This window comes from Carassius gibelio, chromosome B11, assembly GCF_023724105.1.
Source record: "Carassius gibelio isolate Cgi1373 ecotype wild population from Czech Republic chromosome B11, carGib1.2-hapl.c, whole genome shotgun sequence".
NCBI classification, from domain to species: Eukaryota; Metazoa; Chordata; class Actinopteri; order Cypriniformes; family Cyprinidae; genus Carassius; species Carassius gibelio.
Genome location: NC_068406.1, coordinates 19,942,496 through 19,958,809, shown reverse-complemented (window position 1 = coordinate 19,958,809; position 16,314 = coordinate 19,942,496). Strand labels below are relative to the sequence as shown.

Genomic DNA, 16,314 nt, shown 5'->3' with positions numbered 1-16,314 from the left:
GGGAGAATGGAGAGATAAAGAGAATGTCATTTCTAAGTGTGAAAGCGATTATTTATTCAAAGGAACGACATTAAAAAAAGAGAGATGATATGCCAGAGATAAACAAAGTGCTCTCTTTAATACCGTTTTCACTTTCACTCCTTCCTTAGGGGTCTGTTTGGTGGTCAGACTGAAGCCGAGCATCTTTCCGGCCAACTCTCCAACAACAGCAGGACTGAAAGAGAAACATATTTTTATGCTTTTCATTTACGGTGACTTTCAAATAACCAATTGCTTTACTAATATAGAAATGAATGTATGTCTCCCAAACTAAGATTCACTTAACAGTTGATCCAGTTGGATCATGATTTTTGTATAGTGTTTCTGCATTTTTTATTAATTATAGAATACTATTCATTTATACATCAAAACTCTGTTGTAAATATGTATCTTTAATTACAGTAGCTTTAGTTGTCATATGAACAACTAACCTGTAACAAACTCACACGAACCTAAAATATACATCACAGTAAACAATCTCAGTTCATTTTAAATTGACTCGGCTCAGTGAGGCAGTCAGTTGTGAACTCAAAGGAATGAAAGAGGAATGATTTTAGTATACACTACATGACTTCATGCCTGATCTTTGCTCACTGACAGTTTTCTGGAGATCGCAGACACATAACTGATGATACGTGGTGTGAATTATCAAAGACAGGTATTGATGCCGGAGAAATATTCCCCAGGCTTAACATCTGAACGTGTCTGTGATGAGTTTTGACTGGAAACGACATCGGTGATGACATACAGCCAATGAGAGAGAACCATAGAAGATGGGAATTTTCAGGTGGAGGACTCGTAGTTTCACGAGTGTACCTTCATGATTTCTCGCGCATGCATTTTGTAAATGAAAAAATGTCAGGGATTCTTCCAAGGTAAATATTGTGTAATGTGACCCCCAATCACTGTCCATCCTGTAATGTGCAAACCACAGAAACTTTAAGATACCCAAAGCAATCATTTAGTGTAATAGCGCAAGGGTTGCATAAATGAGTGAGTTTGTTTCTAATCGCTAACTCATGAACAAGTTTACTAGAGCAGATGCGTTTACTTGCTGATAAGTAAATGCACTCGCTGTAAAATCCAGTGTGAAGCACTTGAATTTAGTGAACAACTCCCAAATGGCTCGATAATTTCAACTAATTTGAATTCAGATGAAAACGCACTGACAAACAAGAGAAACACTGTGTGCAACGAAGAAGTCAGAAGACTTTTAAATCAAATCACCGTCATTTACCATGAATTTACTGTAGTAACACTAACTGCACCATGGTATTATTGCAAAAATCTAGAATATTCATATATATAGAAATGTATTATATTATTAATGTAGACATGTATTAAAAGAGTAATGGAATATAGATATGTTTTGTGTATTTACACTAAGTGTACTAGGATTACTGTTTTTCATACAAATAACTAGAAGCCATACAGTTGCATATTTAACATGGTATTGAGATGCTATATGTGTGCATTGCTAACATCGGTTATCGTGATCTAAATGATGTATGTTATTGTGAAAGACTAATAGTTTATTTTAATAAACCTTAAACAGTCCAAATAATAATATAAAAAAATTAGGTTGTTAAATCTTTTATAGATGTTGCTGTTTTTGACAATGGGCATACATTTACACTTTTACATTTCTACTACTACTGTAGAGTTTTTTTAATATGATTAATATTGCAGCTTGCACTGCAAACTGTGCTGAAAATGCATGTCATCAAAGTCTGTTTCTTGATTTGACAATATTACCCATTAGAACACGCAGAAATTAATAAATAAATTTTTCTATTAAAGTGCCCATATTATGTGTAATGAAAGGTTCATATTTTGGTTTTGGGAGTCCCCAACAACAGGTTGACAGGCATGCAAGGTCAAATTTTCATTGTCTTATAATATGCATTTATTTTTACTCAACGACTCTCAAACAATTCATTTAAAGATTAATTTTCCAAACCCCTCCTTTGCGTGACTGTAATCTGCTGTGATTGGTCTGATTGGTCGAATAATGCCTAATAAACCAGCGTTTGTGAGCAGAGTGCTGCTTTGTGTACAGTGTTACTGGGTAAATCGCTATTTTTACTACTCCAAAAGTGGCATATAAGTGGCAGAAAACAAATGAGCATTTTCATTCAGGCCATCGCAAAAAGACCAACAAGTTGCTGGGCAATATGCTAATGTTTCATGTTGATGTCAACATGAAACAGCTTGGGATTCATTTTAAAAATAACTAACGTCAATGATTCCGTGTCAACTCTTTCTTTTTAGAGGCAATAACTTTATACACGGTGCACTTTCAGATTTAAAACTTTTCAGTTATTTTTTCCTTCACTTAGAGCTGTGTTACAAACTGATTGAAAGGTATGATAAAAAATCCATAATAGCGGCACTTTAAGATATTTATTTTGTTTAAGAAATAATGACTGGAAAAGTGTAAAGAATTCAAAAATATGAAGTGTTTGTCATGTTCTAATCATAAAGAGTAGTTTAAAACCATAAATAATTGTTTGGTGTCTACAACTTACACTTTGGAGCAAAAATTCTGCCTTTAAACTTGAAAGAAATAAAGATTTGAAATGTATCAGGATAATTATCGATATCAACTGATATGAACATTTTTATCGTGATATTTGTTTGGCCATATCACCCAGCCCTACGTGCAGGAAACACTGATGCAAGATGATATCTGATCAAACCGTATGTAGACACAAGTTATCCCAGACTATTGTGTATTTTTCACAACATGATTATTTTATTAATTTAATGCATGTGTGCTTTAAAGAGCTGTGGTGATAATACTAGTAATGCATGTTTAAATTGGGCAAATTTGCTGATCACTTATTCCTCTCTCTCTCCCTTCCTCTATCTTACAAATAACAAGGCTGCAGGCAAACAACAACAAAAAATAAGTTTTAGTTTAAGAAACACATACTAGCAAACTCTCAGTTTTCTCTGGCCGATTCTCTTCATCCCAAATGCCAAATTACACTACGTGACAGTGATACAAGACGCAGGCATTCAATCATAAATCAGCCCCTACTTGAGGAAAACTCATGGGTTTTCTGCTTAAGTTTTCAGAGATTGCTATATTTGAGTATTATAACTATATATAGTTTCTGTAACACTTATAATTTGTTCATCTAATCCACCTTCAATACCACGACTGAGGTGCCCTTGAGTATAAATGGCTGCTCCGGTTGTATGTGTGTGTTCACGGTGTGTGTGGATGGGTTAAATGCAGAGCACGAATTCCAGGTATGGGTCAACGTAGTCAGCTGTATGTCACGTCACTTTCAATTTCACTTAAGGAATCCATCATTCCATATTACAAATGAGTTTTAAGGACATCACAAATGCTGAGGGGTAGCGAGATATTCTGCTCTATTTTCTTAGTGAGAAATACAAGGTGTCAATAATGACAGTGGTTTAAAGAGGAATGAAGGAACGGAAAACAGTCTCTATTCTTTCTCAGAAAATGGGTCTAGACAGGTACTCACTCTTTTGTTAAATGCACCCCTCCTTTCAGGCCGCTGTCGAACACTCCTTTGCCTCTTCCTCCCGCTAAAATCTGAGCTTTCAGGACAATCTCCTTCGCTTCTAAAGTGACAAAAAAAATAAAAAATTAGTACCCCAAGACGCCAAGAAAAGAAGGTGCTCCAATGTAGCGCTTGGTGGGTGAGGCAGGTTCGAATCTGGCTTTAAGAGGCTCACACAGTACATAACCTCAACAAACACACAGATAAACAAGCCAGAGATCGGAAGAGGAGTTGGTGTTTTCAGCTGTTATTTGATTTTAAATATTACGCCGATCTCCACAGGCATGTTTCGTCGATGCGTCTTCCAAAGCGGTCGGCAATTTTGTCATTATTCATCACATCACGGAAACATCACAGAGATGGAAGCACAAGGCTGAGGAAATAATAGCTTGTCATGAGACACTGTGCTGAAACATTTGATCAATATTGGTGGTGTATGAATCATTTTATCCAATTTTGTGAAAAGGACCATATACTGCGACTGTAGACTGACTGACATTAAAAGAACGTCAGAAATTTTGCTTTATTACTCTACCAGGGTGTGCAATTTATATACTGTATTCTCTATACTTGACATTTTTTACACACATTTTCCAAAAAGCAAGCCAGAATAACTTAACCGAAAAAAGTGCTGTTCCATATACCTAAAAAAATAAAAATAAAAATAAATCCGGAATATTTTTTTTATTTCTAAAAACAAACAAATAACGTAATTAATTAATTAATAATTAAATAAATTAAATTATGAGATTTTAATAATTTCAAAGTATCAAAAAAAAACGAAAGAACGAAAGAAATAACTTTTTGTCTAGTGTCACCAATATAAACCCATAAGCACTCAGTTTGTTTAAATCATGTCTCATTTCCATGGCATCCAGCTTGACTTGGGGTTTGAACCACAACAATGAATTGGAACATGGAATAATGACTTCAAGTGATCATAAAAGTCTGAGAACTAAAAATGTATTCAAAGATGAACCGTAGTGTCCTGCAGGCATCTGGGAAATAAACAGGAAAGTCAGAAGTGACTGACAGGTGCTCTAAACCAATTGAAGCACCTGGAAGACGAAAGAAGAGCGCTGTGATAAATTCACAAGATGATGAAGTACTCGGCTCCCACATAAGTCATTCCTAAAGAGCCACGCCGCTCTTCATGGCCCCCGGGGTGGACGTTAAGAGTTCTCACACTTTAGGTGCTGATTAAGACTCGCTATCACCGCTGTGTCTCAACCAAACCACAACTCAGCCATTGACTGGAGCGCATGCATAATTTATCACTGCCACACAGAGCTGATAGCATTGATCATGTGTGCGACCGTAAGGGAGAAGAACACAGAAGAAGCAAAAACAGAGATACGGAAGCCACTGGATCACTTCATCTAAATTAAGAGAGATATAACAACTGAGGAGAGGCAGGCGAGGATGAAGATTTAGCAGAACACCTCTGTCCCGATAAGAGATCTGATAGTGTTAGACAGGGAACTCCTCCACACCGGAATGTGATGAGCGCTACAGAGAGCCAGAGATGAGAGCGATATGGAATAAGTGAAAGAGATGGAAAAATTACAGACAGATTATCCACGAGTGTTTAGCAAAACAGAGTGAATAAATGATGACTGACTTTTCATTTTTAAATAAACTATCTCTTTTATTACCTGAAATGGTATGCATTGATGGTCTACTGTACGTGGAGAACAGCTTTACATTAAGCTTTCAGGCATGTACAGTAATAGGCTAGAAAAATGTAACGCAAAATGAAAAAAAAATAAAAAGGAAATTATATAATTAGTTCACTGTATTTTAGACACGTGTGACTTTATGAACAGTCAAATAAATACATTGTTAGCAAGAAAATGCCGAAATCATAAACACCCCTGTGGATGTTGTGAATTTAGCTGCTAAGCTACTAGGCTAAGCTGTTAACTAAAGAAGCTCTTTTTTGGAGGTGAAATAGGAATTGCAGCAATATTCATAAACACACACACACACACAAACACACACACACACACACACACACTGTTTGTGTGAACAACAGATGTGCTTTAATAGAAGGGTTTATCCAGCCATTTTACATCATTTAATGGATTTTTGTGAGAAGACTTGAGATTAATCAATTAAAATTCCCCCCAATACAACACCATTATAGTTGCTAACATATTTTTTGAGAACAGTACAGCTTTTTTTGCTTATTTTAAGACTCTTAAAATGTAAATTATTTTATCAAAAATATAGTAAAAACAGTAAAATTGTGAAGTGCATTTATGAACTGTTTTCTATTTGAATATATTTAAAAAGTAATTTACACCTTTGACAGAAAGCTACATTTTCAGCATCATCACCCCAGTCTTCAGTGTCAAAAAATCACTCTAATATGCTGATTTAGAGGTTGGTATTTATTATTATTATCTTAAAAATGGCTGTGTTGTTATATTATGTTAAAAACTGTTGTGCTGCTTGATATTTTTTTGTGGAAACAGTGAATTTTTTTCAGGATTCCTTAGTGAATAAAAAGTAAAGGATTTTCTTTAAATAGTAGGCTAACATTTACTGTCATTTTTAAATATTCATTTCTAATAGAAATATACATTTCTTTATATAAATAAATGAATAAAATGAATACTGAGTTGAGATTGTAAGTACTGTACAGTCCTCTATGTCTGCATGCATATCAATGAAATATATACATGTATATCATCATTATCTAATCAAGTACTGGATGGTATCCAGAATCTCAGTACATTACGTGCAATCCATCACTTCATGTCAATTATCTCTAATTAGCGAGTTCAGGAGTAATGCCCATGCCAAATGGTGTACTTTAACTCACAGCATCCTTATTTCTCATAGATTAATGATGTGAGCAGCAAATTAAAAAGTGGAGGAAGTACATGGCCCATGGCTTTATGGTTTTAAAATGAGTTTATATACATCATACAATTTATTTATTTATTTTTGCACCACAGTTCAACACTCATGCTGACAATTTAATTCAACCGTCACAAAGTGACACTTCAAATGCCTTCAAGAAAGAAAGCTGCCTTTTTGATTGTTTCACCTGAAGCTACACATCACGTTACATCTTAAGATGATATATGAAGTTAATGCAGACATTTGTCTCTCAAGGAACAGCCTGGAGCTCCAGGTGCGAGACCTACATTGTCTTCTCAAGATCAACAGACCACAAAAGCCTTAAAGGCAGGTTATTATTATTTGTTTCCACACAACAGTATTTATGTGCATTTTTTTGTGTATGCCTGATTTTGCTACTTTTGTGTACAATAGCATTTATATCAAAAGCTCTGTGAACGTTCTGTGGGCTGCGTGTCTGAGGCAGAGATGGGCAGAGTGATAACTAAGAGAAAACACATTTTGTCACCTATTTTTAGGAAAGTGTGGGTTGGTATATACTCACACTTTGTTGCAAAAATAAGACAGTTGGCAAAGTGTTCTGTATTGCAATGGCATTCTCATGTCTGAAAAAAAAACTAAACGGAGCTGTAAAATGTTTTTATCACATTATTTTTATTTTTAAGTTATTTGTTTTTGAACACACAATGTTTAACCGAATTAAGACCTTACGTGATATTTGTTATAATTTACTGTGCAACATTTATTTAATACAATAGAATAAAAGGGTTATTTATTAAATAGAAATTAATTAGTGAGGTTCATCAGGGAAACAGTGTAATTGCCTTGTCAATGTCATGTTCATGTTATTTTAGTATCATCGGGATACTATTATAGTTTTAATTCATATACTGAATCAGGTTTATTTTCAGAATATCTTTGTTTTTTAGTCATTTTGTTAGTTCTTGTCACACACACACACGCACACGTGTTTTAATTATTTTTCATTTCAGTTTTAATTACATTTTAGTTATTTCAGTACATAAATTAAACTCAGTTCAATTATTCTCTAGGCAAATAGCTGAAATGTATGGTTTCAGTTCTGCTTAGCTATAAGAACAATGTAATATCTAATCTCATTCAGATACACAACACAAAGTTTAAGATCTCAGACATTTTTTTTTACACTTTTTGTAATATTAAAGTTAAGATATTTTATTAAATAAAGAGAAATTAATGCTTTACGACTTATAGATGCCTTGTAACAATAATATATCTATATATTTAGTCCATATCCTTACTAGTCCACAGTTTATTAGAACATATTTAATTAAATATTTCATGAAGTTATCTTGTATCGTTACTAACATGTCATTGTGCCATACAGTACATCTAATGACATGAAAATAAATTTTCTTGAAAGCCAGCATCATCTTTAAGTCTGCCAAATTATCAGAGGTCGACTTCACAAACAAAACGTCCAAGAGTGTGTTTGTTCAGTACACTGTTTGATTATCTCATTAATTAACTGAACTGAAGCTAAATTAACATACACTGTTAATTCAGGGTATAATTTGCATTACTGTCATTTCATAATTTGAGGGCAAAAAATGCCCAGGAGCAAGAGTTTAAAATAAACAAACTACTGCCTACTGAAGCTAATATTTTCTTGTCCTAACATACTATTAAGGAAAACAAAATTACATGTAGAAGCAAATATGTATGTACAGTTCACATGGCATGAGAAGTAACAGAAGTAACACAGACCCCCTCCCAGTTCCTCATTAATGAGTTCAAATGAACTTGAAGCTCGTGTACCAAAGACAGCAATCAGTAGTTCAGCGCTGGGATGCTGCTTCTGCTTCACTGTTTCTTATTTTCTGAGGACCTAATGTCTCTATGGCTGTGGACATGACTGCAGGGTACAAGACACAGAGGTGTCCTGTTGTTTGATATTCAGCGAGAGCAATGGGGCTGTGGTAATGGGGTGTGGAGCAGGGTTCAGGGGAAACAGTGCGGTTTCAGACAGCCGAGAGAAAACAAGGGGAAGTCAAGATCCCTCATGTGTGTTTAAGGCCATAAAATGGGTCGAGAAAAAACAAACAAAAAAAAAACATTCTAAACAGGAGGACTGAGTTGGGAGATGTACTGTTTACTGAAGATAATGTTTAACTATAGGGCAAATATAAGTAAATGAAACATCCCAAGATAATAGGGTCACAGGATCTTCCTTCTGTGTACATCACAGTCACTGCGATTACAGCAAATTACTGTATTAATTTTACACATGCAATGGGAAACATAATTAGCTCAGAAAAACCATCATCAAGAACATCAATATCACTATTTGGACAGAATTTGTTTTCTTAATGACGGTTTAAAAATCAAACCAACAACTATTATTTTGCCCCCAAAAAAGATTGCAAAAGGCTTTAAGTATACATATTGAGGGTTCACTAGATAGATAAACTATTTATTTAACTTTGTATTTATGTTATGTGTTGAATTGCTGAAACAGCAAAGTGAGCACAACCCAACTACACAAAATGACACCCAAAATGAGAGAAAGCTGCACCCTACTGCCCACCTCGACCTGCCCCGCGTGAGCCCCTCTTCACACGGGATGCAGCGGTACCGAGGCAGCACCCATGCCACGGTCCCGCAGTGAGTGTCTCGGTCTCACTGTCGTTCAGAGATGAAGACCATTTAGTGGTCGGGATGTAAACTCAAAAAGAAACAACTGCCATGAAATTTTTATTTTTTTTATTTTTTTGATATTCCGTTTTTGAGAATCAAATACAGTATCGCCAAACAAAATATTGTGATTCTCACGTGATAGATAGATAGATAGATAGATAGATAGATAGATAGATAGATAGATAGATAGAAATTGTAATAATAATCACAATATAAAATGTTTACTGTATTGTTGTTCAAATATAATAATACAGTTGTAACAACATGGAATGAAAACCTTGAGAGTCGATTCCCAGGCCTACTTTAGAAACTACTAAAAACTTAAAGCAACATTTATTTATACCATAATGCATAAGTACTCTCTTTCTCCATCCTAATTTGTTGTTGGATGATAAACAGATCACAGCTCAGACTCGAGTGCTTGACCTGTGTGTGTCGTCGTGCTGCAGTGTTTTCCATCTCTAGACATCAGCATCTGCTCCTGCCTGCACAGGAACAATGATCTGGCGCTAACTCCTGTCTAATGATGCCTGTCTGCTTGGAAACAGAGCAGAGGTTGTACGAGAGGGCCACTTCTTCTGTCTCAAGTTTCATGTGTGTTATTTCAACTTCAGCTGTCACCACGTCACTGACAGTTGAGTTCTTGTTAAATTCATCCAGCTGCTCCTCATCACAATCCTTCATAATGATCTCCCACCTCCATTAGAGAGATGCAGCAAAGTAAAGAACCTGCCACAAAACCTTGCGTACCACCAGAACAGGCTGAAGAACAGGACAACTAGGTTACCTCAAGTCTCTTGAGGGTTTTCACATTTTCAGATGATCACATTACAGAAAGTCACACAGTGCACAAGAAAATGAACACTGTATGTGAATTTATTTCACTATAGACTCATATACCATAAATGTATCCATAATTTGTAGTACAATAAATGGAGAATTAAGAAACCAAATTACTTTGCTGTGCTCCTGCGCTGCAGCTAAAACATCAAGCTTTTAAGAATTAAAACGCTTTTAAAAAACAGCATATTAAAGATTAATTTCCTGGAGTTAATACTAGGGCTTGGAAGGCTGCTAAGAAATACATATTAAGTTTAAGGTAATCTTAAGTTTTTAGGCTTTAAAGACTTAGCATGTGTCAGACATCTGTACAAGAATTAACAACACAGCACCACCATTACATGGTAAAGGCTTAAAAAAAATGAGAGAAATGTAAAAACATTAATTTAGTAGAGGGCTAAAATTCTGTCAGTAAGACAAAGAGAGTTTAAGTGAAGTTAAATTTAAATATTCATAAGTATATTTTTATTTAAATCTAAAGTTTAAGAAAAAAGGCTGAAATTGCAAAATATTTTCCATGCCCATGATGCGGCATATTTGTCACAGGACACGCGATATGACAGTTGCGTCCGAAAATATATGAACTAGATGCTTTAAATACAGTATTTTTTTATATTTAACATTAGTTTATCAGTATGTATCGATTTTTGGTGATTCCATAGGCTCTCTCTTGCGCACTTCCATAGTTTAAAACACTAAATAGATATGCTATGATAATAACAAAGAGTCTCTCTCTTGCTCCACCCATGCACAATAATAACGTATATCGTCGATCTCTGAGAATATGATGATTTGAAAAATTACCATATCGCCCAACACTAGGTGTGGAGTATATATATATATATATATATATATATATATATATATATATATATATATATATATATATATATATATATATATATATGTATACTAAAAATATATTTTAAAAAATATGCTATAGACTTTAATTACATCACAGCCATCAACTATGATGTGCTACTTACTAGTCATTGCTTTCTCATTCTAGACTGCATTTGATTGGATAAAAATCTGCATTGCAGGATGAGTCTGATTATTTTGGTCAGTTTTGGTTTAGTAAGAAAATACTAAATTGTATGCATTTATCTGCTAAAGGGATTGCTTGTAGGCACATTGCATATAGCATGTACAAAGCAGAAGAAAACAACTAAGAATTTGCAGGAAAATCAATACAGTGCTGCTTTGCAAGCACTATAATAAATAGTTCAGAATAATTTGGATGAAAAGAACTTAACGGTTAAAGTTTCAGAAGAAACAGGAGCTCTGGACCCATTAAAATTCCACCTTTTATCATATCCATTGGTCCACACAAATCCAGCAAGCACAGAATTGCAATTCTGCTTTCACAATTATCTCACACAGCCTCTAAAGAAAAATCTATATTTAGAATTCCAGACTCCATCTGTAAGCATTTTTCATACATTTTCAATATCTTCTCTCTTCTTATAGCCATCTCGTCCTCCATTCTCCGCATGTCTGCAACAACATCTGGCAGCGAGAACATTCTCCTGCTACAGGAAATGGCAAATCTGTTCACCATGCCCTTGAGAGCGGCACATTAACCTTACTTCAAATCTCACCCACCTACATCAGACATGGTGAATGGAAACACACCGGGTACGTGGCGTGCAAATAGTATTAAAGCTTTTCAGCATGCTTTTCTGTGAGGATAAGAGGTGAAATGAAATGAAAATTACACGTGACTTGATGTTGCATGGTGAAAATAATGAACTAGCATAAGAATGGTTGTTTTCCTCAGGGTTCCAGTTAGGCAATGATGGTAAGAACATTCCACACATCATCCATCTTTCGTGTATGACAGCATTGTGTGCTGAAATCCTGTCAGTCCTGATGCATTCTGGGAACTTATGCAGCGGTACAGCTTCATAGAATGATACCGCTGACTTGCCAAAATGTCAGCGACTTTGCTGAAGCTCATATTCACTCATATAACTTTAGCTGACTGACATTTTATTTCCAAAGTAGTTACCTCCAAAGCTTAGGTGATTTTTCACGTCTAGACGAACCAAACGGAAGCCTAATTAGTTTTTAGTACACTGCATAAACACCAACCGAACTAATTTAAGCACCAAAACTTTATAAAATCTTTGCCTTGAATGTAATGTTTTGAGTTAATTCTACAGATGATCAACTGCCAGTTTCACAAGCGCTAACAAGATACAGATTGGTTATACTCGGTTTGCTTGCATGGTAAACATCAATTTTGTGAGGGATTAATCCAAGAGAGATTGCACTGGCTCCAAAAAAGCATTTTTCAAGCTCACCAGAGGAGGCTGAAGTAATTAAGTGAGGAAAGTTTCCTCAGGGAAGCTGAGAGGCTTTCATTAGCCTTTCTGATTCATTGTCCAAGCACAATATCAAACAGAGGGGAAGAAGGGAGTGCAAGAGATTGCCGCCTTGCTTCTGAGGCAGGCAGGCTGGATGTGATTGAGTCCGAGCGAGTGTGTAAATCAGGGTGTGGTATCTGACCCCTGGCTGGCTCGCCGCTTTATTCCACTCGGGAACACTCCACAAGCTGTCAACATCCATGTTAATGTCAGTCAACATTGCTGTCTCGTCCCCAGTCTCTCTTCAGCTCCTTGTGAAAAGCAGAGCTACTGCTCAGATTTTACAGGCTCACGAAGTACGAGATATTGGCAAAAGACTGGGTGGATAACAGACACCCGGTCAAAACAAAATCAGAAAATTCAGCATCCAGAAGCACTATGGTAGACATTAAGAGTTATTTGGAAGGCTAGGGTGTAGAGATGGTTCATGATGGCTGACTAGTAATCCAACAACTGATATATATATCCAACAACTGATATATATATATATATATATATATATATATATATATATATAAAGTGGCAGTGTTAATTAGCATGCTAATTAAAGCACATATGCTACAAAGAAAGAAAGCCGGTTGACAAGCCAATTTTTATTTATTTCTTACTTTAAAAAAAAAAAAAATCTCTATTAAACAATAACAAGAGTTTGATGCATGTTTGATAAAATGCATATAAACCAAAAGTGGAATGAAATAGAGCTACTCATTTGAACCGTGCCACATGGACCATTTATCCACTCATGAAAATGTGAAATGTGAAATGTTTGTCAGGTTCTGACCATAAAGAGTAGAACAAACCAAGAATTAACACTGCGCACCGGGGGCATGCTTCACACTTAAAGATATTTGATTTACATGCTCATTTGTAGTTACTTTAGGTTTATTATTATTATTATTATTATTATAACATTATATGTTCAAAACTACATTATTATTTTCATAATGTTTTATTATTATATTATTTTCAGATTTTTTAACATCTTGTTGCAACTTTTTACAAAAATCAAGATTAAATATATTTGGTCAAAACCAAATATTATAAAAGATTAAGTACTATGCAATGCTAAGTGTATTAAAGACCATATGGGATGATTAGATGGCAAGGCTGACCTAAAAGGCAAAAATATTTGCCCTCTCTCTTCAACATTACAAAATCTCAGACTCTAATACATAAAATAGACAAAGTTTTTGAATTAAAGTTTTGAAGTAAAGAGTACTTTTCTAACGGAATAAAAAAAATTATTGAATAAAAGAATTTGAAGACTACATTTTTAAGACTAGTCTACCAGTTTATGCAATATACTTTTGCAATATTTTGATAATAACTTTTGTGCTCAACAAAGAAAATAATAATAATAATAATTGCACAAGTCAATTCCAGTGTGTTTTGTCCATATAAGAAAGGGCTGGTTTCCTGTTATCACACCTTTTAATTTCCCTTTTCACAGCAGTTGCACATGATCTCTACTTACACATTATAACATCATTTTTCAAAATACTTAAAAGATCATGATTTTACCTCAGCATCCAGATAACTGACAGAAAAATTAAACCTACAGCATACAGTCAGACAGAAAGGGAACGAAAAAAACTGTATTTCTTCTTCTAAATTTGGTGCTCAATGGACCACAGAATTCCTCTAATAAAACATGCAATTTAGAGTCCACATAACCAAAATAATGGTGTCGCACCTTCTGCTTGTAGAACGCTGGCAGCACTGTGAGGTCTGGAGGCGTGAGGTATGATAATGTGCCATGTGTAATATCAACGCAGCCGAGCCGTCAACAAAGCGAAATTACATTTTGATTTGTGAGCTCCCTCAAACGCAGCTTGTATTCCCTTTGTGTGTATTTGTACAATCATTTAAAAGGCATTTCTAACAGCCACTTCACAAATCATTTCTCCAATTACTATTCTTTATGATCCATATATGTTGAGCTTTCTGTATTATGGGAAGACTTTTTATTTCTTGGAAAATTGTGCAAAAAGTGGAAATATATGTAGCTGTATACAACAATCTAGTTGTGTTGCTGTTATTGAAAAGGTAGCATGCAAAAACTGGGCGCCCTTAGCACTGAATCTTTTTTAAAAAGGGGGAAAAAAACTACAAATCTCTTTTATCTCAGATCAGAGAAAACAACAAGACCAGCTGACCAACAGCTCTGTGCCAGAGACAACCTATCAAAGTGAATGACAATCAGAAAAATGTAAGGAAAAAGCTATCGTATGATAAAAAGAAACAAGAGGTAATCAACATGCAATTTTACCAATTTATCTATTATCATTAGGTTCAGCCCATACACATTATATTTATAGAATATATGTTATTATATTTACTTTACATACATTATATTTTGATTTGTAAAGTAATATGTTGCCCTGGACTACAAAACCAGTCATAAGGATATTTATTTTTTTAAAGATCTTAAATTAAGATGCATCATCTGAAAGCTGAAACAATAAGCTTTCCATTGATGTACAGTATGGTTTGTTAGGACATATTTGGCTGAGATACAATTATTTGAATATATATATATATAGTGGCAGAAATTGACAAAATTCTCTTGGGGGACTCTTGCTTGGAAAGGGGGAGGGGATGATAATTTTAGAGGACCTTTCAGGATGTATTTAATTATAAAACCCTTTACAATGTATAATCACATTTAACATTAATTCTTGGATATTAAGACTAGGGATGCTCATTTCGATTAATTTTAATTTAATTTTAATTTAATTTTAATCGATTATTAACCGTTAACTGATAAGATTATAATATTGAATTGGCATTAAATAAAAAATAAAAAAATTGACGCGTATCTGTGACCCTTTAAAAAAATACAAACAATTTTTTTTTCATCAAAGGGTTTATTTTAACGTGCAAAGTGCAAACAGCAGCATACAGAACAGAACAACAACAGAACCTGGATTCCGTTTAAATTTCCACGCACCTGCAGCATTTCTGACAGTGAGAGAAAAATAGAATAAAATAATACAAATTAAATACAAAATAGGCCTACACTAAATATATATATATTTTTAACTTAAATAATTAACAAATTAAGTTGACAAAAAGAAAACACTGAATCCGTTTGAACGAAGCTTTCAAACCGGATTTTTTTCCCGTTAGATTAAGATTTTTCGTTAAATAAAAATAGCAGCCCTACCTCAAAACCTTGTCTAATTTTTATGTAAAAAAGCAACATATCAACGTGATGTGGGGTCAGTCTGGAGCGCAACCTGTTGACAGTTAGACCCGCGGCAGAAAACACCCTCTCCAATGGGACAGATGTTTCGGGAATACACAGGTAACGTCTCGCTAGAGTGGCCAGTTTCGGGAAGCGCCTTTCATTTGTTTTCCACCAGTCAAGCGGATTAATATCCAGAGAAGGAGGATCGTCTCTCATGTAGATGTCAACATCTGCTTCTGGATAATCAGTGCGTTATCTCCTCAGATCGCCGTGCATCGCATCTTCTCCCTGATAACATGTCCCTTTATCACTCGAAGCTTGTGGGTGTTTGCTTCGTAAATGGTACTGCATCGTACTTGTGCTACTGCTGTATTTTAATACGGCGCCGCATAAATTACAGGTAACTTCGTCGCCCTTTATGTTAAAATAATCCCACACAGTGCTTCTTTTCGCTCGCTTCATTTTGCTTCCCTTGCTCAGAAAAAAAAAAATCTGCAGGCATGTGTCACGGGTGTGGTTGAGTGAGTTAATAAATAAGCTATATAGTAGCCTAGGCTATTCTATTTTCTAAACCATGCAGCAAACTAAACAAAAATAACCTTAAAAAAAAAAAAAAACGTTTAAACCGTTTAACTGATAGTATTAATCGGTCAAAATTTTTACTTTCGGTTAACGGTTAAACGGTCAATATGAGCATCCCTAATTAAGACAGGCACCTGCAATTCTGGCCATATTAAAGATACATTGTGTGTGAATTTGCACATCATAAATGTAAGCATCATGAACCCTTGTG

At 34.9% G+C, this 16,314-nt stretch overlaps 1 protein-coding gene across 1 annotated transcript in view; it reads right to left on the bottom strand.

The window, feature by feature from the left end:
• suclg2 (succinate-CoA ligase GDP-forming subunit beta) overlaps positions 1-16,314 on the bottom strand; it is a 96,634-nt gene that overhangs the window by 55,523 nt on the left and 24,797 nt on the right. The window contains exons 3-4 of the mRNA XM_052568840.1: positions 3,540-3,639; positions 124-214 (exon numbers count right to left, since the gene is read on the bottom strand). Of these exons, the coding sequence (XP_052424800.1) occupies positions 124-214; positions 3,540-3,639 (191 nt within the window). The remainder of the gene's footprint in view (positions 1-123; positions 215-3,539; positions 3,640-16,314) is intronic.